This window comes from Colias eurytheme, chromosome 26, assembly GCF_061535395.1.
Source record: "Colias eurytheme isolate Ceu_HAF_F1 chromosome 26, ilColEury1 Martin Lab GWU primary, whole genome shotgun sequence".
Lineage (NCBI taxonomy): Eukaryota > Metazoa > Arthropoda > Insecta > Lepidoptera > Pieridae > Colias > Colias eurytheme.
The window spans coordinates 9,004,628-9,032,376 of record NC_143005.1 but is presented as its reverse complement, the minus strand read 5'-3'; the positions used below and the strand labels follow the sequence as shown (position 1 = coordinate 9,032,376).

At 32.1% G+C, this 27,749-nt stretch overlaps 1 protein-coding gene across 1 annotated transcript; it reads left to right on the top strand.

Annotated features, from left to right (window-relative positions):
* The first annotated feature begins 278 nt into the window (after nt 1-278).
* On the top strand, nt 279-16,552 carry LOC149897329 (uncharacterized). The gene is made up of 6 exons (XM_090116860.1): nt 279-1,833; nt 6,022-6,089; nt 12,451-12,609; nt 12,955-13,119; nt 15,033-15,134; nt 16,019-16,552. Exons 1-6 carry the CDS (start codon nt 336-338, stop codon nt 16,199-16,201), a joined length of 2,175 nt encoding a protein of 724 aa, XP_089972986.1. The 5' UTR covers nt 279-335; the 3' UTR covers nt 16,202-16,552.
* The last annotated feature ends 11,197 nt before the right edge of the window (nt 16,553-27,749 follow it).

Sequence of the window (27,749 nt, the reverse complement as noted above, 5' to 3'; positions counted from 1 at the left end):
TAATTTTTTTAATCAATCTTTAATTACTAAAAAATGATAAAATATTAAACTCGAGCAGTGTTAGAATAATTTCTTAAATTGATATTAAAATCCTAAAGCTTTTGATGCTGCCCTGCTCCAGTCAAAACTGTTAATAATTTAAATCAATGAACTGAAAGTAAAAGTCTTATCAACGCTATTCTGCCATCACTCGACACCGAAGAGAATCATTTTACAAACAGTATAAATAATAGTAGTTCAACCAATGGCGACAGTTTCTCCCGCGCGTCCGAGCCGACATCTCGCGTATTTATAAAATACGAATATGATACTATGAACACTTCTCTTATATCAATATGTCGCCGCTCAATTTACTTTTTTTCCTTTTAACTCCAAGCTGCTACTCGCTGAGCATCGGAGTGAGTGATAAAAATGTGACGAAGCGTGCTGCAAATAGCGAATTCTTTCCAGACTGGGTTCCCTTCAAGAACAAGCATGGTGAGGAGCTCGGAGAGTTCGTGGCTGTGGCCAAAGCGAAACCGAAAAAACGACTCGCACCGCCTATGAATTTCATACTAAAAGCTGTCGCTGAACCAAACGGCGATGATTATTATGATAAAGGTCAAGGCGAAAGCGATAACGAAGATTATTATGAAAAGAAGGAATGGTCTGACTTAAACAGACCTGCAGAGCCCGTTGATCCGAATAAACCTATAGGCCAAAATATATCTGATATAGATGGAATCGTAAATATAATTACCAAACCTGTAGACGATCCCGTGATAAAAGCTATACAAGTGCGTAACAAAGAAAATCAGGAAGCAAAGCAAAAATCAGAGGAAGAAAATCAAAATGTTAGTGAAGAAAAGGAAAGCCTTAAAACTAAAGATGAAAAACAAGATATACATCCAGAGGCTGAAAGTGATGAAAAAGAAGAGAAACGCCCGAGACGATATGAAGATGATGTCGAATACGAAGAAGCGAGTTCTGAAAAGCAAAAGCCTGAAGTCGTCGATGAAGAAAAGCGTGAAAGTGAGGAAAAGAAAGCAAAACTGTTAAGTAGCGTTGATGATTTAAAAGAACGACATGCACAAGAGCAACGTGCGATAAATGAAAAAGTAAAAGAGGAAGAATTATTCCGAGAAGATTTTGAAAGAGACAACTTAGGATCTAGTGAAGAGAATGATAAGTACGCAAAAGGTAAAGGACCCAAATGGAAGAAAATAACTGATTATGAAGAATACAACGATGATGTTGGATCAGTAGAGGATAAGTATAAACTCAATCATGAAAAAACAACAACAACGACTACTACACAATCACCTAAAAAGAGCAAAAAGCGCAAATCCAAAAAGGAAAAATCTGTTGCTACTGGTAAGCTGTCAGTTTTTAGAAATCCTCAACTGTATATGATCTTTGATGAAAACGAAAGTACAACACCAAAACCCAAAGCAGAAAAATCTAATGAAAAGTTTTCAGCCAAATATTCGGCAGATGATGACAACGTAAGAATATCATTAGTTCCAGCAGATGATGATTCAAAGGAAGGTGAGCCAACGCGATTCTTCCCTAAGAAAAGGAAAAATAAGCGCAATAAAGCAAAAACAACTGCCTCGCCCATAACATTTAATACAGAAAAGATAAGTCTGCCAACAACAGCGTCTGATACAACCGGTTTTGACGCATCGGCGTCTGACACAACTGCTTCGGATGTGGATTCGTCTGCGTCCAACACCGCACCGTCTGCGTCTGACGCAATCCCTTCTGCAACTTCAGGCGCAGACGTTGACTCTACGCATGCGTCAACTGATAAAGAAGAAGAGAAGAAGATTGCAGATTACAGCCACGAAAAAGGTGAGTTTTTTTGTAACATTAATTCAAAACGTACGTTAAGAGCTAGCGCGCACGAGCAACTTTGTCTCCGCAACTATTTTGTCTCTCCCATCAATTTGTATGGGGAGTTGCGTCGCTACGTGCGCGCACTTTCATACTAGCCCATGGGTGGAGAGACAAAATAGTTGCGGAGACAAAAAAGTTGCGGAGACAAAGTTGCTCGTGCGCGCTAGCTCTTATTTAACTTGCAATTATATAAAACATGATTCACTCAAATACTATTTTTTTATAAAAGCCGGTGATCTCAGTGAAAAACAAATCAAATCAAATAATAATTACAATAGTATTATTATAAAGAAATTATTAATTATGGTAAACAGAGGCTAGTGGGCTAGATCAAGATTTTTTATAGGACTTGGGCGTATCTATACATGAGAAAGCATAAATAAAAAATACAAATAAAATATAAAAATATCGTGTATTGGTTGGTAAAAACCTTTTTGTATACTGATATTGTTTTGAGCGCAAATTACGCAAGGTAATATCAAAAAATTACTTCACACTCGTAAATATAATATTTAACATTTTATACTAGAGCATCTACAAAAGAATATCTACATGTATTCAAAGTGCGATTTAAGTAAAATAGTAATCATATTTCATTAGAAATTCACGAAACAATTTCCAAATAGGTAATATCATAGGAACAATTCAGAGCTGTATATCGAGGTCCATCCACTTTGCATTTTCGACCGACGCATTTCTACCAAAATATACTGAAGCCTCGAGCGATACAGGCGAGAGACAATCTGCTCTACAAATTTGCTCCTTATTCCATAGTCATACGGTCTCATTTAAGTTGTTGTCAGGATTTTTAAGTTCACTCCGTCAAAAGTACCTAATTTCTAACAAGGGTTCCGAAAGATGGGTCAAGTAAGATACGACATGATTACCGTATTGACTATCACGCTTAAATGATCCCTTTTATCTTAATAAAATATTTTTATGAAAGTTCTTAAGGACGACAAATCTTATTTTTCTGATAATGATCCAAATATTTTTTTGAACCGATATAACTTACAACGTAACTTATAAAGTTTTTACTAACTTAATTATATGGGTGATTCAGGTAATCTACCTAAATCTTAAAATTATTCACATTCACTGAATAAATAGGTAATATTACAAAAACAAAAGTAGCTATGTTTGTCTATCCGATGAATTTCCATATAAATGGAGTCTAGGAAATAAGGAAACGTGATTTAGATAAATATAAACCGACTTATTTTAATAGATGTCCTTTGAATTTTGCCATGAAACTCAGAATTCATTTTACCTCAGAATTTAAGGACTTTACAATAAAAAATAGCGTGTTCTGCTTCTGACATGAGTGCCGAGCACACATGTCAGAAGTGAAACTTCTCTAGCAAGATTCAAAGATACCAAAATCGTCGCCTTACTCCATAACGTGACAGTATTGCCATGACGCGACTTTTAAATTTTACTTTCATCGCGCTTAAAGAAAAAATTTATCGAAAATAAGTGGCGGAGAAATTGATGAATATACACCAAAAAATATCTCGAACAAAGATTCAAATTTTTTGAAGTCATTAAAAATAGTAAATAGTATCATCGAAGTTTTTTTGGTTCAAACTGAGGGCAAGCGATACCTACGTGACCACTTTTTCGTCGTCACGGTGTTAAATCTATTTACCTATCTGTCGGTTCAATGGACCTTCGTTTGATGGAAAAAAGTTAATAGATTTTTTAACGGAGATTTGTAAAACAAATGCTTAATTGTTGGGTAAACAAAATAACTGTAATCTTAATGTTGTTTTTTGTGTTTATTTCATAGCGTTTTTCTAATAAGAAAATGCCGGTTACATTATATTTTAGATGTAAAAGGGTTTTGTTTGGACAAGATGATAGTGTATTTAAGTTTTCGGCAAAATGAAAATAAATGAATATTTCAGGACAGGGCACGATCTGATCCCATAATAAGCTTTCGCTTGTGTTATGGAAATCAAATGTCTGGTAAACAAACATATAAAATTTTAAATAAATACTTACATAGACAATTAAGACCTAGATACAGAGCAAACATCGATGTTCATCACACAAATATTTGCCCTGGGTGGGAATCGCACCCACGACCTTTGACGAAGGCAGGGTCACTACCAACCAAGCCAACCAGTCAGTCAAATAAAACGTATATTTTTTAAAACACTAGTTTAAGACCTAAGATTAGACAATAGACTTCTTTCTTACATAAATAGGAAGTGTGAACATTCTGCAGATTTTGCAATTTTATACTATTATGTAAGTCAGGCTTTGTCCACTTAAATTAAATTATATCACTTGGTGCAATACTTAGAACTAATTCCTATTTCTTTTATAGTAAATGATTTCTTTAACATAAAAGCTGAAAATTTTGGTTAAAACTAGTCTTGGCTAATCGGTAATGAACAACAAAAGCCTACGTTACTCAATAAAAACTGCTTTCTAGGAACCTACTGGTAAATAATAATTTACAATATAGGCATTAGGCAATGTATGTTTAGCTTTAGATAAGTGATAAATGTTTGGTAAGGTTTTTCAATGCATATCCTACTAATATTATAAATGCGAAAGATTGTGAGGATGTGTGTGTGTGTTTGTTAGTCTTTCATGCAAAATTCTACTGAACTACAATGGAATTTAGCACACATATAGAGGGAAACTTGGATTAACACATAGGATAGGTTTTATCCCAGAAATCCCACGGGAACGGGAACTATGCTGGTTTTCCTTTGAAAACGCGGGCGAAGCCGCGGGCGGATAATTATAATAATTATTAAGTACCCTACATACTATCAGATACTTTTGCAAAGAAATAAAGTTGTCATTAAATACGGATAAATCGCTTTATCCAAGTCAAATAAAAAAAAAATGAAATTTACACCCAAATCCCAATTGATTACAAAATCTGTTTATAATAAGCGTGATAATTTATATTTAGCGTACAATTAGTTACAGGTCAGAATTGAAAGTGTATCTATAGAAAGTGTACAAAAATTCCGACCTATTGAACTAATGTCAGTGACGAGATATTTAAAAACAATTGGGTCATTGTTTTCTTTTGCAATTGACTGTACGCAAAACGGCCTACTGCAAAAATTTCAAGGCCTTTATTTTTACTTGGTTTGTGATTTAACTTCGTTAGTTTATAATAAAAGATTCAAGGAAATAAAATGTCTTCAATATAGAAAATAATACAGTTTAGCGCTACAGCCTAATTAGGTACTTCATACGCTTAGGATATAATATGTAATCTTCCATTCAATAATTACTGTAAAGTGTATAACTTTGTATAAGTAACAATGAATTTACATCAAACGAACATGATGAGTACAATATGGAGGTCTTCAAGAGGAGAGTGAACAGGTAAATTCTAGGGCAGCGCGCTCCATCTTAGGCCACATCTCAGCTTACCATCTGGCGAGATCGTGGCCAAGCGCTCCCCTATTGTACTGTAAAAAAAAAACATAGAGCTAGAGCTAGAGCAAGAGCATTCTCGTGATATTTTAGTGTTAACGAAGACTCGTATTCAGTTTAGTCTTTTGGAACGCACTAAGAACAGCGAAAGAATGCTCTACGCCTGTTTACACTAAAAGAATTTGACATAGCGAGGTTAGAATGAACATTTGAATGTCTGATGTAAATGCACCATAATGTGAGGCTGTGAGCGCAAAATACTTAATTCTATCTCACTTTGATCACTTAAATAATCCGATAAGGCGAAATTGTATATCTTTTTAATAGTATTACATTTTATATTGTATCAGGGAATGAGTGTTTTCTTTGTAATAATAATGAAGAAATTAACTGTATTTTCACGCTTTTTAATAGCTGTTAGTTTTCCAACATCGATTATTTGTATTATCAAAGATTGTATCGGCAGGTAGTAATCGTTCCATAATCTAAATATCATAATTAAGGTGATTTTTTCTATTTCTAAAAATAGAGATAATAATTTTATTTATATGATAATCATTTATGTACCATAGGTGTTACACCAAGTTACACCAAGTTTAAATATATTCCTCATTCCTTTATAATTATAACGAGATTATTATTTATTAACAGAAAAAAAATCGCTCTTGACACAAGAGGCGAGTAGCTTTTTATGTATAGAAATATGTATTAAATAAATAATATTTTTTTTACCAGGTGGAGGTCGAAAACACGAGTCGGAATATTCAGAAGAACACGGAGAACACGGCAAAAAGGCTTATGAGGTAAGAGTTTGTTTTAAGTAGACTTTCTCCCACTTTTTCTAAGTGTGAAACTTTAACAAAGCAGTTATAAAGAGATGAAAACAAAAACACATTGCAATCGATATTACATTTTTGAGGTATTTATTAACTAAATGCCTAAATATGATAAAATCATTAATTTAATAGATATTATTAATTTTTAAATGTTTGATTCATTTGCTGCTACAGGACTAAAAAAAACTTATTTCTATATTATGTATAATAAATTAGAGATACCTACCTAAAATTATAATAGTCTAAATATAATATAAGTCATCTTGTTTCCTTCCTAGATATTATTTTACATATCAGCTGTACATATTTATATTGGTAATATAATGCAAAACAGTAGAAACGTGTTAAATAAGCGGTAACACCTCATAAAGGTTTTACAACCTCCCAACTTTGTTGATGCGTGTCGTAAAATACGGCATCATATATTTATTATTTTTCCCTTACTAGCTTTTACTCGCGATTTTGAACGCATTTTACAATTGAATATTTTTACGCTTAGTGAAATTACTTGAAAGTGAAAGATACGTTACAAATTACAATAATCGATGTCAAGGCGTTTAAAATTTGTAATAAAACGTTTTTTTGACTAAATACTACCATTACCGTAGTATATTATTATTAGTCTGTGCTATTACGCTTATTTTTTCCGTTCGCGTGTTTGCGTTGCACGTTGACAAACATTCATAGTCATAATACTGTTGTTTCTCGTTTCAGTTTTCAACAAAAAAACTAATCTACGGCACTTTATGATTATTAAATATATTTAAAAATCTATATTCATTCCTAAGATTCATTCAAAGACGTTTTACGGGTCGTGCATATACCTATAGATAGAGTCAACTGTATTACCAATATAAGTATGAATGCGATATTATAATAATTGGTTATCAATATTATTGTTCTATCAAAACCCCGTAACTAATCCCATAAGACGTATTATCCCATCTATTTTTATCTCCACAACATTCTCATAATAATATATGGGGTTGTTTCAAGGAAAAATTCTTAAAATAACCTTATTTAGCTCAAAATATTGGTCCCCCGTAGCTTGGTAATCCTTGCCATGGGTTATATGATTTATTAAGTCCATGGTGAAGTAAATCAGTTGCTAATAATAGCCCTTTGCCCTTCCGTGATTTCATAGCAGATTATAGTAACTGTTTTTGTTATCAAAATATGTTCCCGAATTTGTTATTAACGAGCCTGTTAGAAAAGTTCGTAATCGATTATTTTTCTACGTCTATCTCTCGAAAGAAGAGTAAAAACATGTTTGTAAGCCCTAAGCCGTTATATGATGTTATTATTGAGCTAGTTTACAATGAGAAGAACCTTATTTTTAGTTCTTTTTGCATCTATGAAAAATAAAAAAGGAAATTACCTACTATTTAGAAGTTGAATAAAACGGCAATCCAATTTGATCATACGATAAAGCTTTGTAAATATTTATTGTAAATCATCATCATCAGACCCTGTTTTTAACCGACTTCAAAAAAACCGTAAAGTTTTTTTATATCTGCAATAGTTACGGAATAATCGCCTGTGCACACTTAACGATTACACCCTGTATACTGTATAGGTAGATAGTGCTGTCACTCTCCCACACTGGAAATAATATTGCAATAAAATCATGGTACAGGGGTGCATAGTAAACAAGTTGTACCTAATATCGGATCGCAATTTCAATTCGCACCGCATCATGAAACAAATCTCCAGTGACCGTTATAATCCTGTTTCCTAATTTTCTCTATTGGCCTACGATTGGGAGTATTTGCGTAGTTTTAAGGGATACATAGATAATTTATTTGTTATTGTAAACTATATTTTTACCTTCCTGTTATAAGTAAATATTTTTACGTATAATATAGTAGAGCCCAATGGTTCAAAAAAAGTTTATTTGAAGAAGCCATAAATATAGGTATAATGGGGAAGAAATGAGCTTAATTAAGTTTTCTCTTTTATTCTTTTAATTTGCCTTTTTTCTATAAAAAAAAGTATTTCCTCAGGTAAATCCTAATATACGACTACAACAACAAACTTGAAAGGGCAAAATGTAATCCAATTTCAATGTGTTGATTTTGAATTATTTAATTACAAATGTATTATTTGTTTAATTTGATTTGGTTTTTGAGAGAATCATTTAAAGTTTTTAACTTTGATAACTTGAGCTCAACTTAGGTCAATACTAAGTCAGATTCTAGATATAATATTGTACCTATTTTACACGCGGACTTGAGCTGGAGAACGTTCAGTCTATCACAAAACTATTTGAATATCTAATATTTTCAATTTAACAATAATGAGATCTTTTGTTTAGGTTTAAATTGTTAATTTTTAAGCATATGCATCACTATCCATATTTTTAAATAATTATTAACTAGTATCCTACGTATTTCCGTTTCTGCAACATGTTCTCAGACCAACATTATGTAATGTTTTTTAAAATAAAAATATGTCTTAGCGTTTTACAAAAGTATGGTCACAAACAAACAAACTTTATCACTATAAATAATTAGTCTATACTAATATTATAAAGAGGAAAGGTTTGTATGTATGTATGGTTTTCACGCATAAACAACTATTGGACCGATTTTCATGAAATTTGGCACAGATAATCTTTAGACCCTGAGAAAGAACATAGGCTAACTTTTATTGCGAAATATGTACCACGGGCGAAGCCGGGGCGGACCGCTAGTAATTTATATTTTGCATTTATAGACAGCATCAACAAGATCATCTAAATGGAGACACACAGTCGATCCTATAAACTATTATTATACACTATCAAGATTAAAACCATGGTACATAATGGATAAAGTGAGTGGTGAATGTTCCTAACGTATGTAAATAAATATGTTTTAACATCTGTACCAATTTAACCCTATATTTTTTCAATTAATCGTCGATAAAATTGTAAAACAATGTCTTTAAATATTGCCTGTGTAAATAATTATTTAAATTATCTCTCTTTAATATTTTGATCAAAACATTAACAGAATGAATGAAATGAATGAATGAAAATCCTTTATTGCTAAAGGCATAAAAACAAAAAGCAATAGACAATAAATTTAAAAAAGCAAAGGGCGGCCTTATCGCTTGGTAGCGATCTCTACCAGGCAACCTTTACATTACTGTAAGGAAAGGAAAGAAATAAAATAAACTTTTTTAATTCTAGCTGAAATAAAAATGCTTTCAAATTAAAAATAATAATAATCGTCCAATATACTTGAAACTGAATTCTGATATCCAAATTTACAAGAGACAATCAAATTTTTCAACTATGTAGATTTCAGATGAATATCTATACATGGTCTAGACTAGACACTAGAATAACATAAGTTGTACCTACTACTTGCCACAGAACTTAGCAACTATATTCTGCTGAAACTAATCATACATTGTACATGTATACCTCCTACCCTAGAAATATAGAACTGATCTTATAAGCCACTATAGCTTCCGCCCACGACTTTGTACGTGCATTCCCGTTTTTCCCCGTTCCCGCAAGAATTTCGGGAAATCCTTTCTTAGCGGATGCCTACGTCCTAACATCTACCTGCATGCCAAATTTCAGCCCGATACGTCCAGTGATTTGGGCTGTACGTTGATAGATCACTATATCAGTCACCTTTGAATTTTATGCTTGAGGCGATAGAGAGGCGTGCCAAGAGGCTCATAAACGACGATGAGCTAGTAGGCAAAAAACTCCAGAGCCTCGCTCATCGTCGCAGAGTGGCCAGCTTATCGGTTTTTTACCGGATACACTTTGGTGAGTGCGCTGCGGAACTACACGAACTTGTTCCGCCATCCCCGTTCTTCCACCGATCGTCGAGGCGCACAGATTCTAGGCATCGCCATATGGTGGACGTTCCATGTACCCGGACTAAGCGGTTCGATTCCACATTCTTCATTCGAACCGCTAGCGTCTGGAACGCGCTTCCTGAATCTGTGTTCCCCGACGAGTACAATATGGGGGTCTTCAAGAGAAGAGTGAACCGGTACCTACTAGGGAAGCGCGTACCATCTTAGACCGCATCTTAGCTTTCCATCAGGCGAGATTGCGGTCAAGCGCTTCCCTATCTTAAGTAAAAAAAAAAAAAAAAAATGTATATTATATAGATTAGACATTTTAACACGATTTTATAAGCTTCACCTGTATGTTCATCGATTCCTTTAGACTCGAATTTGACCCACTTTAAACGGACAGATTTAATTCAAACTTAGTACACTTATCAAGGATGGGTGACAATATAATAATTTCAAGAGTTTGACCGCGTTTTAAGATTTTAAACTACTTACATTGATTACTAACTGTGCCCTGCTGTTTTACCCGCAGTACTCTGCTCCTGTTGGTCTTAGCGTGATGATAATATTATGTAGCCTATAGCCTTCCTCGATAAATGGGCTATCTAACACCGAAAGAATTTTTCAAATCGGTCCACTAGTTCCTGAGATGAGCGCGTTCAAACAAACAAACAAACTCTTCAGCTTTATAATATTAGTATAGATTTATCTTACATTATTTCTTACATAGGAACACCAGTCGAATGTTCATGAACAAAAACTACCATTGTTTTGTTTTCACGATGTGTTTTAGATGATCTAATAATAACAAACTTTGGACAATCGCTAATATTGATAAGTTTTGTTTTCATTATACATTTGTTTGTATAACACAGTAGAGCTAGTGTGTTGGTTATATAATAATAGTTCCCACAAATTGTTTCATGTATGTTTTATAATTCATGAGATTTCGTTTAGAGAAGTGTGGCTTACTTTGTTATATTGTAATTAATCTTAAACAACATTAAGCATTTTAGGGCTGATTTTTCAATCCTTGGTTAAATCTTATCCGTCCAATAAAGTATTACACAATAATATACAGATATCACCTAAACACTGTCAAAAAGTGGGCAAGTAACACATTTTTAAAATGGTTGTTTAATACGATATTCGATGAATAAGTTTTAATTAAGGAATGAAAAATCGGCTCTTAATGATATATTTATTATTTATTTTTTTTATCTTACGGCTAACATGTTAACCAACTAAAAATGGATGACAATAGTTGTATAATGTTGAATGAATCTAACGATAAGTACTTCAATGCATAGGTTCCTACTTTATCGCATGTCGAAAACAAGTACAAATAATACATTTTAATCTTGTATACCCAGAGAACTACGTACCAAAATCTACCAATAATTCAATTTAAAATTTCTTATTCCAATTTCTATACGTTCATATGGAATCTTTATCTAACAATGTCCAATACTTTCAATTGAAACTTCAATTATCTCCAGATAGAGTCTAGGATTCGATTCCAGTTCCAGCCATTAGACACTAAGCACTATAATTCATAACTTGCTATCTGGTCCGTTTTAATTTGTATAAATTATATAAGTTCGCAAGTTGTCATCAAAGACACTTTTACTATGAGTTCTCATTCGCAACTCGATCTTTCTCACTTCAATTTCGAAACTTATTTCATCTAGCTATGTTTTACAACCAACCTGTATTATCTGTATAACAGAATTATGTTTCTAAAATTGACAAAATGACACTTATAAAATAATAGTCACAATAATGATTAAACAGGCTTACCTTTAACTTTTAAATAAACGTTAAAAATGTAGGTATCTTGTGCCTGAAATAAGGACGACCATACGACGACCATAATAACCTGAATTTATTTCACACGCTTTTTTTGAAAGCTTCATTTCATATTTCCCACACATATACCTACTGCTACTTCTACTATTTAGTAATCTCTAAAAATTTTAAGACATAAATTTAAATAAAAAACTTCGAGAAACATTCGAGTATCCTTAGTACGCAAAGTTCACAAGTCAATTACAGCAGGACGGTACAACTGACATGACTCTGGTTTCGTTTTAATTAACCAACTTCCATTAACAAGATACCGGCTCTGATCTTTTATCAACAAGCTTGTCCGTTCATTTCGATGATTTTATTGTTTATAAGTCATTGTTCTAACTTCTAACCCGCTGTATTCAAAGGATTATGTTCCTTTATGCGTTCCAGTTAGTTCCTCTTTGGACAGGATTAATAAGATTATCTATTGGTATTAATTAATTAGTTTGCTTATGAGACTGCATTTTATGAAGTAAAAAATTGATGCATCTAGAAAATATTTTTTCTATCGATTTTTATGGAAAAAATTTAAACAGCGAAATACCTAGAATTAATTTTGAATACAACGAAATTCTAACATTCCAAAGATGCTAATGTAAACTAACGTAATTTTTTAACATCTGTAACCAAGCCAACTACTAAAAATAACCTTACAACTGAAATGTTCATTATTCAGGGGTACCACGAAGACACGAAGACCAGCAAGGGCCACCATGACAAGGAGAGTCACCACGACAAGTACAAGGACCAGGGTGGAATAGATAAGAAGCACCATGATGAGAAGGAGCATTATGGAGCTCATCATCATGAGGAACATGGCAAGAAACATGCGAAGGTAAGTTTTTATTCGCATCCTTAAAACTACGACTAAGGTTTTTCGAATGAAAATGTATCACCGAAATATGTGAAAGTTCCAATAATTAATTTTAATGGTAAATCCTTGGTAACTCCTTCTTAAAAGTTTTATAAGGTTGTTTACATTTGAGATATTTCTGCATTATGGTATCATTACGCCTTTTAAACCACTTTATAGCTATTTTATAAATGAAGAGAAACCTCTTACGACTTTTTTTTGTCTTAGTAATAAGAAAGATACAGACATAATATAAACTCTCATTTTAACGACCAGATTTGTAAATCAAACAATCATAGTTCAGAATAACTAACCATCTGTTTACAGTACGAAGAATCAGGCAAGCATTCAAAGGGACACAGCACTAAAGGTAGCCACGACATTCACAAGAAAGACGAATACGAGAAGAGAGTAGAATTCTTTGAAGAAGACGGAGATTCAGATGAAATAGAGATGCATGGAGGACATCATAGTGAGAAGGAACACTCTATGGTATGTATTCTATAGTTTTTATTCAGATAGACATGTTTAAATGATGATAGAGCAAGAGGGGCGTATGTCATTTGGTTGAAAATAAGGTTGAATATGTAACTAAAGATGGGGTAGGAATGTTTTGCAGTCTAAAAATTGTTAATAAATGAAATATATTTTAATATAATATGATAAGTATGTAAAGACTTGAAAAACTTCAAAAAATGCTCATAAGTTAAGTTACTTGATTTATTTTCAAAGAAGTAGGTAGACTTTATTTAACGGAAAATCAAAAAAATTTTAGTTTTATAGCAGAAACTGAATTTTTAGTTCTTTTCACCTAAGCTTTTCACCTATACCACATGCAACTATTTGGTACATTTGGCAAGTTTATTGCTCGGAAGGCCTTGTAAATCCTGCCGGAAAATTTGAGTTTTTGCAATTTTTTGTGTATTTTAGTATCGTAGTTTCGAATCCGGATTCATCGAAACTAAACTTCTTTTTTATATTAAAAATTTGAACCAATTGAATAGATAATCTGAAGGTATATTATATTATTTAAAATCTCACCTTTATTTGTTGAAACTGTAGGTGCAATTTCAAAACGAACATAAAACATTACCGTTAAATTATTCCGCTGTGTCAAAATACAAAAATTGTGTGTTACAAATAAATTGCTGCAGTCACGGTCTAGTAGACCAATATTATTCTCTTTTTTATCGTTTCAGCAAACTAGATCTTAAATAAGTGAATCCTAATATTTCCAAAGCATTCTAGACTATGAAAAATCGTACTCAAGGTCATTAGGGCTTGTAGAAAATTGATAAAAACATCCATTTAAATGAGTTGTTGCAAGAGTACCGAGATTGATTTTCACGGTATTTCATCATTATTGCAGTGGTTAAATACCGCCTTCTTTAGAAGAAGCATGAAACCGTCATAATTGAGAGGTCCTAGGTTCGACCCCGGTGGTATCATCTCACCCGTGAATAAATTAGATTAGTGAAATGATTGAGAAATATAACAATAAAGTTAGGTTTAGTAATGCACAGGCTGTGTTTCCAAACTGCAGTTTGCCTGTTGCCTTGTAAGTAATATCGATCAGTGAAACAGATGTAAACGCTCTTTCAGAATCAGACCTTCACTTTAAGTTTTTTACAGAGAGATTACATTTTAAGAAATGAGCTTACATGTTGTTGTGTATTTTGCTATCCCTTTTCTGAAGTTAGGGAAATGGTTCATTCCTAAACTATAGTTTTCAATTCGAAAATATCTTCCACTTTATTTAGCATTCAAAATGAAAATATACAAGTAAAACTACACAAATATATTGCCTTAACGTGATACGAAAAACTAATTTAAAAACGCAGTCACCTATAAAAAGCATCTTACATGGTATAGATATTTTACTTCCCACTGAAAGCTCAGTGCATAATTAAACGGGACTTTTATTAAAAGACGTGGACACAGGCTGCATGGACAACTATCAACTTAATTACAACTTTTCCTATTTACTATTACTTTATTAATTTATCCCACGCCTTTGAAATGTTATGAATATTTAAAGCTATTTAATAAAACAGTAGTCAGTCATGTGAATTCTGATAGGTTGGTTTAATTAAAAATGTTTTATGTTATTAAGTGTGGGTAGGTATTATAATATGTAGATGTCTGATTTTAGGTTACAGGTACCTCGTAAGTCTAGTATTCGTATCTAAATAATATGAAGTTTTTAGGTTTTTTATTCGTTACCAGAATCCAGTTAACATCCACAAAGAATTTTGTTAACCACGTTTTTTTAAATGATGCCACTATAGGAAAACTTCTTTTTATATCTAGATAGAGTGTTCAAAGCTTTTGTCTGTATTATCTGGTAGAGACTTGACCTATTTTGTTAAATGCGATAAAGATGTTAACGAATAATTTATTTCTAGGGTGGACATTACAAGAAGTCCAATTTAGAAGCAAGCCACAAGGGCCACGCGAAAGGCGACACGGGACATTTCAGCAAAAATGGACATGAACATACTAACAAGGTAATTATTTCTGAATCTTTCCTTAAGGTATATTGTTACAATGCGTTCATTTAAGTTTTTGTTTCAGCCTTATATTTAGAACAATCTTATTAATCTTTATGCTGAAATATTCGTTCCGTTCATAATAGATATGAATGCAGATTCGTTTTTATTTAGAAAATCCAGTATGAGCTCCTATAAAAGACATAACTTATGAAAAATATATTATTACGAGTACTCACGATACTAAGAAAATTTATGTTACATACCAAAAGGGATTTTTTTAAGATTTTAAGAAACTTTAAATGCTGTGTAGTTTATAAATCGACGCCATGGACCCCAAATTGGTTCTAACTGTTGATTCGTAATGACGTGTTCATCGTAGCGTACAAATTACTTAAAATTTATATTTACGTACCTACAGTATGAAGGATTCAATGTACCGTGATATTGTATTGCCAAAGAATTGGTTTTTTGCTTTACGTTGTGAAATAAAAATAGGAAAATTTAATAAGTTCTAGTGGGTGGAGTCTAGAGAGTTTAGATAGAGAAAAGAATATAATCCATTGAATATACATAAAAATAAATTGTCTGAACACGTGCAAGAAATGGGTCTGTTCTCTCAAGTTTATAGAAAAATCTAGCTATATCTACATATAAAGGAAGATATTCGGAAATAGAGCCAAGTAGACTCTTGGATGTAATATTATTTGGTCGACTTGGTAAAATAGAGCCTATTTAATTATTACAAAAAAATAGTTTTTAATACTTACGCGATTTATTTATTCAAAATGTCTGTAAATAATTTACCTTCTATTAAGTGTATTTTGTGTATTATCCATATATACAACTTTGGTTTTATATGATACTAGTATTATACTAAATAAAAATTTCTCCATTCCCAGGGTCATAGCGCCTCCGGTGGCCACAGTCACCACGGGCACCACGCTCACCAGCACCACGGCGAAGGTGGTAGGAATGGTGGCAAGAAGTGGGTCTACCACCACGGCTACCCCGCGAAAACAGCTAACTTGGTTGTGATAGATCGACGTAACGATTATCAACACGGCCCGCAGTATTTTGGTTAATTTTAAGTAGCCATAAGAATATATTTTGGTAAATTGGATGATTATGTTAGGGAGTTGTTCATAAATTAACTCATAATTGTCAACGATGGTCTATAGTTTTGTGAAGGGTTGTGTCCTGTGACGTCATTTGACGAAATTTTGAGTGTTAAGAAAGAAAAAGATAAATCTGTTAACAGACATGACGTCACACAATAGTGAGTAAGTCCGCAGTAAAAAGAGTGATAATTTCTTTCTAAATTGCTTTTTGAATTTCGCCTAGATATAGGAATTCCTTAATAATTAAAATGTTTTGATAATTAAGGAATAATAATTAATAATATAAAATTTTTAAATAAAGAGATTATCTAAAAGGTAAATGTAGCGCTCGAGAAATTTTAAAGTTTTGTGCATTAGTATACAACAATTGTTATTTGTATTCGTTTGAAATAATAAAGCCGTAACATTGTTTCGTTGTTGCATTGCTTAACAATTATCTATTAAATTCTTCCAACAAAGCACTTGTTTTTAAGTATTTTATTTTTAGATTATAGATCATTAGTATCATAAGAAATATTCGTCGTAAAAACTTATATTCAGGCGGACTAAAATATTGCCTTCTTTTCGTTTCACTGTTAGTGTATAAAATAAGCAAATCTTAACACATCAGTAAAATCTTAACTTTTATTTTTGGGGATTTACGTTACACTCTTGTGAATTAGTTTAATTTATTGTAAATAGTGATTGTAAATAAGTGTTCAATTGAATATTCTATTAAATTAATGTTTTATACGTTGTTTTTTAATAAAGTTTTGTTTTCACCATATTGTGAATGTTTTCTTTTTATTCCTACCTAGTGTATATTTTAAGGAACGATATTAACAGTAGCATTTTATTTGATCTATTTGCCTTGAAGGTTACCTATATTATTTATTGTTTCATTCGTATTACATACCTACATACCTACCTACTCCATATATCTAATGTGAATGTAAAATCTTGCTTGACTGTTGCTCAATAATACTACGTATAGCAAAAACGAGTGTTCGTTGGAAATCGAAGGAAAATCATCTAATAAATATACATATAATAAATTTTCTATAAATAGCCAGACAAGCATAACAATTACGATAATCTATATTAAAAAGATAATTGAGTAATTTATTAGCCGCACTAATTTACGAAACGTTACGTTTTACGACTCTGATGTGCGTGGGACAAAATTGGAGATATAAATCATGTTAGCGATATACAGATACCCTCATAAAATACACGTGTTACCTATAATATTATGTATAGTAATATGTTTATCTTTTATCACTATGGTGCAGTGGTAAAGGTAAACTATGCTATTAAGAGACAATTAAAATTAAAAGAATATGTGATGAATTTTGTTCGAATGTATGTAGTTAAATGTGTTTATAATATACTAGCTTACCGCCCGCGGCATCGCCCGCTTTATCTATAACCTAATAAATTATATACTCAAACCTTCCTCTTGAATCACTCTATCTATTAAAAAAACCGCATCAAAATCCGTTGTGTAGTTTTAAAGATTTAAGCATTGAAAGGGACATAGGGACAGAGAAAGCGACTTTGTTTTATACTATGTAGTGATGATGAAGTTTCAGAATAAAACAAATCTATTATCTAGGCATTTATGAATGCCGTGATCAATACTTAATAGAAATTCTTCGTATAGATTTACTTCTACTCATTCCAATCGCTATAATTAATAATACTATTATTGCACGTATTGCACTCAGCTCTGAATCTTAATAACGCTAAGCTATAATTTTTCAATGAGCTCACAGCTTTTCTCAGCAAACCGCATTTTAAGTAAACTGCAACAGGGTTTAAAGGGGTAGGAATAAATTCACGAGCGGGAGCGGATTTGCATATTTAGTCATGTAGAATAAATAAATTTAATAATCTAATATTCTACATGACTCATTTCATTACGTGCCATACAATGGCTTTTTTTAGGAATCGAACCCAGGATCTCACAGTTCTACATTTGCGTGCTAAGGTTGTGGTCTTAATATTATAAAATACCTACCTACCTACTACCTGTACTGTACCGCGCTTTACAAACGAGAAAAACAAAGCGTATTTCTATAGCTTAGGTATGTATATATTATATGAAACATTCGAGCTACATCACTGCAAAGTATCATCAAAATCAGTTCAGTTTTCACGTGAAAGAGTAACAAACCAACATTCATATTCCATACATCCATATATTACTTGAAACTGTATCGTTTATAGTAATAAATAATATCTAAATAATACATAATAATATGATTAGCAGCATTTATGTTTTTAAATCGCTAAGCTCGTTATAGACAACAACCTAAGCACTTGTGGCGTGCTCTCCGCAAATAAAACTCTTGTTTCAAGGCATGTCATTATTTCTTATGTCCTGCTCGAGGATGCTATTCTACAAGAGAACAGTTTCTATTTTTAATATTATAATAAAACCCGTTTTAAACTTCCTGTATATAGTTTAAGTAGTAGGAGATTTTACATAATTTATAAAAAATAAGATTAGTAAATAAAATAAAATGTTCTAAAATTCGTGAATATAAAAGAAGAAAAATGTAAAATTTTGTTTGTTTGTTGTCTGGTTTAGTGTACCTATTACGTATACCTACTGTATAGCATAGGTAGGTATAATATCTTAATTTCTAGAATGGAACGTTAAAAATTACTATTTTGTCATGCAATCGAAATCCTTTCTATTTTAAACAAAAAAGCGTGAAAATGATGGTCTTAAGAAATACATTGAAATCAATATAAGATAGAATACCATCGTTTTTCTATTGTTCGCTCGAATGGTTCCGATATGCACGTCTTGTCATCAATTCGATTCCCGTTTAAATCAATATTTGTTACTAATTCCCAAAAAAACTATAAGGAAAATTCATGGTGACATTTTGAACCATTGATGAGTTTTATTTAAAATTATTCAGTGCACGTACAATTTTTTACAGACATACCTAAGTTGTTGAAGTCTAGTCTAAAACAATGTGTGTTTTTAAAATGTTTTTAGAGCCAAGAGAAAAGTAAGCATATAACGAGAATACTTCTATGGATTTGCAAGTAGGTACTTACTTACATTTTAAATAATTCAGACTCCCTAATAACCTTCCTATAATTCCCTTTAAAACGTATAAATCTTTCGCCTTTTTAATATGAATCGCATTTGTTAAAAAGTACATGCATTTCATTAAATTAATACTTTAGCAAACATTATCATAACTTTCAAAAGCTAAAGATACGATATTCTCAAAAATCCATCTTCTAAATGAACCTTTCTTATTACAGAAATGATATTAAAACCGCATATTTTACCGTGGTTGATTAAAAATAGAGGCAGACAGCTTCACTGGGCCAGACTTCCCCTAGGAAATTATCGGAAATACGCATCCTGCTACGTGCTAAATTAAACACCGAATTTTATATCTTCTGTGTTGTTCTATGAAATGTTATTTTTATGGAATTGTTTGTTTTCATTTTGGGTTCTTATTATTAATCCAAAAATTTATTCTAACTTTATTTTGTATTTACCTATAAGTAGATATGCTTTTTTATCAAAAGATTTTCTTTGTCTACTGATGTACCTAGATACAATATTCTATGGTAACTATATACCGTAACTATATGTTGTAGTTTTACTACAAAATGACTGAACCAATATTGGTAAATTTAATTATTAAATAAAATATTTATAACAAGAGATTAAATTAGACATAGGAGGAGATAAATTTGTGTAGAGAACAGCTGTAACGCGATAACTTGAAATATTGTGGCTTCGCTTACGAGGTTAATTTTCCACTTGTGATTTCCAATTAGAATATTACACATTTATAAATAACTAGCTTTCCACACGCCGCTTCGCCCGCGTTTTCAAAGAAAAACCAGCATAGTTCCTGTTCTCGTGGGATTTCCAGGATAAAACCTATCCTATGTGTTAATCCAAGTTACCCTCTATAGGTGTGCTAAATTTCATTTTAATCGGTTCAGTAGTATTTGCGTGAAGGAGTAACAAACACACACACACACACACACGCACATACATCCTCACAAACTTTCGCATTTATAATATTAGTAGGACAAACAGCTTAAATACGATGGCTAATCAAATACTTCACAATGGCTATGCACTAGAATCAAGCTAGAATCTAGCAAATTGACATAATATTATGTAGGTAATGTTGTATTTTTCCTGTTATTAAAGGTGCAGTAGACAATATGGTACTCAATTATAAGCTATGTAAAATAATATAGACTGTATCCTTTGTTGGAAAATCATAAATAAATAAATGTAGAGTCCTTCTTTGAAATAAACTAATAAAGTTCTACTTTTATAATAAAGCTACGAGCAAATATGCCTACTGTAGATAGTTAAGGATTCCTAGCTTCTTCATGATCATCAGCTTACGTTAAACACAATAATATGTCAGTATTGATTATCGATTTAATAATTGAATTGCATCAAAATATCAAGTCTTCCACGAATTAGATACATCAGACCTCGTTTATTATTTCGGCCCGCGACACCGCGTCTCCGGGGAATAGTTGCTAAAATATAGAAACGTGACTAAAATAGGTACCTATAGCTTAGCCTTTCAAATTTACATTTTGTTTTGTTCGTTGAAATAATTTTTGATGGTCGGCCGCTGAGGGGGAAGCGTTAATAAATAGTATTTTGGTGTACCTACCTATTATGGTTGTTTTTAGGTTCTTATAGACACAGATATATTATTGAGGTGAAGATGAAAATATTATATTGTTTAGTTATTTATATGAGTACCTACCTCTACTTACGACAAGGGCTAATTAAACTTGACGACGTATCAATGAATGCCCAGTTATTTTAATAAAAACTATAATACGCTAAGATAATACTTACTACATCAATCATATTATATTTCTCTATTAAGAACAATTTGATTTAAACCATAATCACTAGTGCACGTCTTCACAATGCACTATAAAACTGTACAATTTCCCTGGCCAAATGAAATTCTCAGCTTATGATGAGCAAGGCTGTGTCTGAACATGGATATACTGTACTGGATATATTCATTATTATTTAAAGCTTGTTTACAATTTGTTGTTTCAAAAATTATAATACCTACGGCCAATTGCTGACGTAAGTATATATATCTAAGCAAGCATTGTAAAGTAACACCATTTACAAGAAACTTATATGGATTGATAGATGATAATAATATTATGTAAACTGTTGCCAAGGTAGGTACTACGAAAGACGCAAGTTCGATTCCCGAGGTATGATCGAATTTATTTTTTAAATGTTAAAATACTTAGTTAACTACCTACATAATATTCCGTATCTATACTTCATTATCAAATTCTATTGCCTTTATAACATCCGTATTGTTAAAATTCAGGACATCAGTAGGTATAAAATCTAAGACTATATAAATAAAATGTTTCTATGTTCACTTCCAGTAACCTATAGGTATGTGTGACATTCAAAAGATCAGTCGGCGGAGATGACTCGGCGATAGCTCTTGTTCCGGCGACAGAAGCCACGTGGAAATTTACTTCTTGACTGACATTTTATTTCAGTTTTCAGCCCATTATTGAAAATTAGTTTTAATTTTAAATGTCAGGTTTAAATTATCTGTAGGTAAAGTAAAGGCATTTCCTTGGCATTTCCCGTAAAAAAAAGGTTTCAATTATCTGTCCTGACGATGTTCTGAAACCGGTAGTAGTTTTTGTGGATTTCTATTATTCTAAACAATAAAAATACAATTCAAATTTAAATAATTTTATTCCCTTACACAATATAACATGCATTCATATTGTATTATCTAACACGTAAAATAAGCGCCGTATCACTACAAAACAACTTACATCGAAAAAGTCAAATCAAAACAGTGATATCAAAACATTCGAGTAGAAAAATCTCCCTTGCCTTGCTGGCTTACTGACTGACTGATGAAAATTGACAAGTGCCAACAAAGCCAAGGCATACACTATGGCACGACATTATCCCTTATTTATATTTACGTGAGAAAAAACATAACTCGGAATATCGAACACGTGTTTACAAAAGTATAACAATTCGCTCATACTACGTGCTATGTAAAGGTTGGTGCACATTAGGACGTACGCAACGTCACGCAACAAATTCGTAAAAACATTGAATTCTAGACAGTTGCAGTCCGTGATACAACTGTTATTGAAACGAAATTACTTATATTTTATGAGAGGGGGCAATATTTTTGTAAACTTCTTTTCACTATTGAATAGTGAATATTTGGTAATTCTCCACGCTGCTCGACTAAATTCCATTTTGTATCTAGCCCTAGATTCCGCAACAGAAGCCTATGTTCTGATTTTGATCCTATTTCACAATAGCATAATTTGATTTAACATTTTTATCTTGTATGAGTTTATCAACGTTTAACCAAAAACTAATGCAATCAGACTTTAAAAAATGTTACTTTTTTTGCGTTGCGATGCGTCCTAGTGTCCGTCAACCTTTAATGACTGTCTTCGTTCATGTCTAAGGTGGTATACAATTATACATGTAATCCATAAACGTCAACGCTTTTGTGTAGGCAAAAATTGATATATTACGCTGTGTTACATATTTCTATGATTACCCTCAAATACTAAATTTCAAAAAATCTTCGAATAATTCAGTTTTACATCTATTTTTATACCGTATGATAACGCTAGCTAAGTTTAAAATAAGCGAATCTATTTACTTCGTCGATAAAGTAAAGACAAATATATTATTGTTAAAAAAATAAGGGTTCTAGTATCATATTTATGAGCATTATATAAAATTTAGCTTACGTATTCAGCGCCATCTATATAAAAATCGTCTTCCCTTATAGGTATATTAAGAAGAGCTGGAACGTCAACACATTTACACATTGCACATGTTAGGCCGGGAGATACTGACACAAAATTTCGGGTCATTTGTAACAGGATGGCGGTCTAGAGGGGTCTTAGTACGCAATGACAAAAAGAAAAATGATGGTCAGAACGCTGGTACCGGCGGACTAGTCGCGTGGGCGTTAGTCACACTCGTAGGATAAATAGCGAAAGTCCAACGATTTGTAACACAAAAATTTTAGAATTTACCGATAGCCCTTATAAAAGATGTAGGCGGTAGTGTCATGCCATACTTTTACGATGTGACTTACAGTCCGCCATACCGACGTGAATGCGTTGATTTAAAAAAAACAATTCAACCATTTGTACCGGGCTCACTTTTGCACAGGTAACCATCGTCGTGCAGCCATTTACTAAAATCGCCAAGCCATACTTTTCGGACGATTCCAAATGGTCGCCATACCGCGGAAAATCTGCAAATTTTTGAATTTTTTTTTCTCGCCAAACGATTTGTACCACCCTACATTTTTTTTCAACAACTCCTGAATGATTATAAATAGAAGTGTGATAATGCCATACCTGTGGGAGGTGGCGAATGTGTATAAGATTTTTTTCTTATTGTAAGATTTTATTCGTAGTTTGAACGATTTGTAGCAGTATGGTACTAATTTTTCCCTCTATTAAAAGTATGGCAAATATAATAATGGTCACGTTGCATCATATACTTTCCAAAAATGCCGTACTGGTACAAATCGCCAATTCTTTTAATTTTTTTTACGTTTTGGCTTAAGTCTTACAATCATCCGCCCCATGTTTGCAATCTGCGATATTTTTTTCTAGGTAGAATTGTATACAAACAAACAGAATATAATAATCCCATACTGTAAAAAATTATTTTACGTATTGTACAGTCGTATTTTTGAAACGTGACGAATAAATTAATTTTCAAGTATGGCAGCACTTTTTCCCCCTACTAGAAGTATGGCAAATATAATAATGGTCACATTTTATCAAATACTCTCCAAAAATCCAAATGCAATACTGGTACAAATTGTTTGGCGAAAAAAATTTTTTTTTTGCAGATTTTCGGCGGTATGCTTGCCATTTGGAATCGTCCGAAAAGTATGGCATGGCGATTTTCGTAAATGTCTGCACGATGATGATTACCTGTGCAAACGTTAGCCTGGTACAAATGTTTGAATTGTTTTTTTTTTTTAATCAACGCATCGCGTCGGTTAAGTTACACCGGAAAAGTATGGCATGACACTACCGCCTACATTTTTTTTATGGGCTATCGGTGAATTCTAAAATTTTTGTGTTACAAATCGTTGGACTTTCGCTAGGTATTTATCCGACGAGTGTGACTAACGCCCACGCGACTAGTCCGCCGGTACCAGCGTTCTGACCATCATTTTTCTTTTTGTCATTGCGTACTAAGACCCCTCTAGACCGCCATCCTGTTACAAATGACCCGAAATTTTGTGTCAGTATCTCCCGGCCTATGTATGTGTCATATTTTGCAATTGTTTATAAATACAGGGTGATGTAATTGGTGTAGTACGAATATCTAAAAATCTATGAAGAATTTTGTGATACAGTAAATGGAAGAATTATAGACTATTTACAGTATTTAATAAAATCATTTAATTTTTTGTTCATTTTCATTAGAAATGTCAATTTTTCTCACTAAGGTGGAAATTTGGATGATAAGGATCTTGTTAGAAAAATATAAATTTTGACTAAAATCGGCATTTTTTTTTTTCAAAAATCAAATTACTAATTAATAATCAGAGTTATCACATTATTAAAAAAACGCCCGTTATTTAAATCATTATCAAAACAACCATCCGTGTGTTGGGAGTAAGCGCACGTGTTATTTGTATTGTTTTTATGACCTAAAATTTAATTATTATTTGATAATTGAATGATTATTAATACTTTTATCCAATTGATTATTATTAGAATAAATAATTAACTTCATCAATTGATTTACTTTTAAATTATAATTTTACAGGTAAATTATGAGAGCTTTCATAAGTATGTAATTATATTTGCATATATTTATCTACAACGCACCATTTTACAATTCAAGTCTAAAATGAAACTAGAGTCGCATTTATTTTTGAACATACTGTAAGTGAAATTGCATAAGTGTGAGTACTGTGAACATGCCAGCTTTCCTTAATTGACCGATACCACCTTTGGCAAGTACGTGAACCAGAATGGCTTTTTACAGTGATTGTGCCTTCATCTACACGCGCTAATGTAGAACCTACCCACATAAAAATAAGTTACAAAATTGTTTGACTTATACAATTTGTCAATCTATTCATTACCTCTATATATTAAATAATTTAAATATGTGCGATTATTGTGCTGTCGGTACATAAAAGGGCGTTTACAATACAATTAAAAGGCGAAAATTTCAACCAATGAGCGTTATGCAATTTTAACCAATCACGATTCGTATAATATCTACCGTGCCCTAATATGTACAGCCAAATAAAATATACATTTAAAAAGAATATTGCACACCGAATAGGCCTCAGAAATATTGTAAATAAACAAATCGTTGTACGCTAATAACATTGGCAAGAATTATTTAATACTTGTGTCAAAAAATATAATAAAAAATAAAAATAATACAAAATAATGAGTATTTTAAAATTGAATCTTAGATCCATTGTTTTAAGGTGCAAATCACGGAATAGTGTTTAATTCAATGTTTGTTTGTTTATACGTTATCCATCTTTATATGAGATGAAACTTATAATGACATGATATTTCAAACGTGTCAGTTTTTTACACATTTTAGTAATTGTAAAAGATCCAAACTTAAATTAGTCATCATTGCTTTTAGATTGTTCCAATAATTTCATTATAATTATACGCTTTTCCATGACCTGCTACATTTTTATATTAATTTAACAATTATTATACTAAACATAAAATTAAAGTGCAAACACTATCATAATATTACTGGAGGTGACAAAACAAACATTAAATACATATATATACAAAAACATAACACGATCACTAGGATTCACAAATTTCTTGTCAAAATAAACATGTATTTTTTATTTGTAAATTGCAAGATTTACCATTTAAATCGGCTAAATCGTTTAAATATTCGAATTTAAATTAATACGATTCTATGAAATTCAATAATGATTCTTTAAAGATTATCTTTATCTAACAATTCTGGACAAATTATGTCATTAAAACAAAAATCGGATCAAATTTTAACACTCATCATAAATTATAAAGTAAATAAAAAAAATAATACTGACTATACTTGATAGTTGTCTTTTAAAACTTATCATCTACAAATGCAATAATTAATACAAAAAACACAAGGGTACTTAAAAAACGTCATGGATTAGTTACTCTTAAGATTCCAGGCCAGAAACAAAACTAACAAAAATGTTAATAAAATTCCAACAATTGAAAAACATTAAATATACCGCGTCAATTATCAAACGCGAAGCGAATAAGCTACCTACATCTACATTATGATGATAATTTTCATCACCGACTCTTACGCTAGCCTCACTATATATAAACAATTATCATGAACACACCTACTTTATACACTTGAGTGCAGTCTTAACTACGCTACTCTATAATCACTGCCACTTTATACAATTATACCGCTTAAACGACGTTTTGGAGTAGATTTCACACGTAAAGTATCAAAACTTGTTGAGCCACACTTTTTTATGATCATAGAAAATTTCATAAAATTCCAATCAGCATATCCTACGCCAAATCTATCGTTTAAGCCATAGACAGAAAACAGATATAGCCAAATTGACAAATACTCGAGAGAACAAGCAATCGTATAGCTGTCTCTTTCTAACGTCAACGAATACGGTATATCTATCACATTTCCACACCTATTTCACATTTGTAGAGAACGCTCTATAGTCTATACGTTCTCTGTCTATGCGCCTTAAAGAGACATCTTAAAAATAAACTTTCACCTTTATTGCAACGTCATATCCGAGTTTTTTTATACTAATCAAAACTTTATTCTTCTAAGAATAAGATCTTTATTAGTTTACTTCAATAGTAAGTCACTGGTACCAAAGTCTGTCATATCATTTCGACAAATTAGACTTTATTGAGTTGAAATTTAAATTGACTTTTCAAAATCATGTCTCAATATTTATAGGTTGCACCTATTTTGTTACATCAATTAATACAATTTAAAGAAAGCTTGAAATCAAATTTCACGAAAATTAAACGCAATATTAATGTACATAAAAACTAAATAACACAAAGGTTTTTGTGAACAATCGCTAATAAATTTGACTTTTTAAGTTCATATTGTCCAGTCAACGTATAAGTATAATTGCAGGTGATATTCGCCTCTCTAATCTTGTTAATGATAACTCCAACAGCGGTAGAGTAAATCGCGAGCAGCTTTGCTCTCTAAGTTGCAAGTGCGTGCGATTTTCAGCGATCGGGTTGAGCAACAAAATCGTCATTATAGCAATTAATTAGCAACAAAAATACAACAAATTCTGGCGTTGTTTTTTTTAAATTCGCTAATTTTTTATCGCCAGCTTTACAGACCTGTGATAGTAACATAAATCCAGGGGCTCTCCAAACGACCCTACAACCCTGGTTATCCCATAAATGCCCATGGGTTTTATACGTGGTGCGTGCATACGCAGTTACTAATTTGGCT

Excerpts from the sequence above, each read along its gene's own strand:
- LOC149897329 (XM_090116860.1), top strand. The coding sequence starts at position 336 with ATGTCGCCGCTCAATTTACTTTTTTTCCTTTTAACTCCAAGCTGCTAC. Across the intron at positions 13,120-15,032 it reads GTGAGAAGGAACACTCTATG|GGTGGACATTACAAGAAGTC; the intron begins GTATGTATTCTA and ends ATTTATTTCTAG. Across the intron at positions 15,135-16,018 it reads GACATGAACATACTAACAAG|GGTCATAGCGCCTCCGGTGG; the intron begins GTAATTATTTCT and ends CTCCATTCCCAG.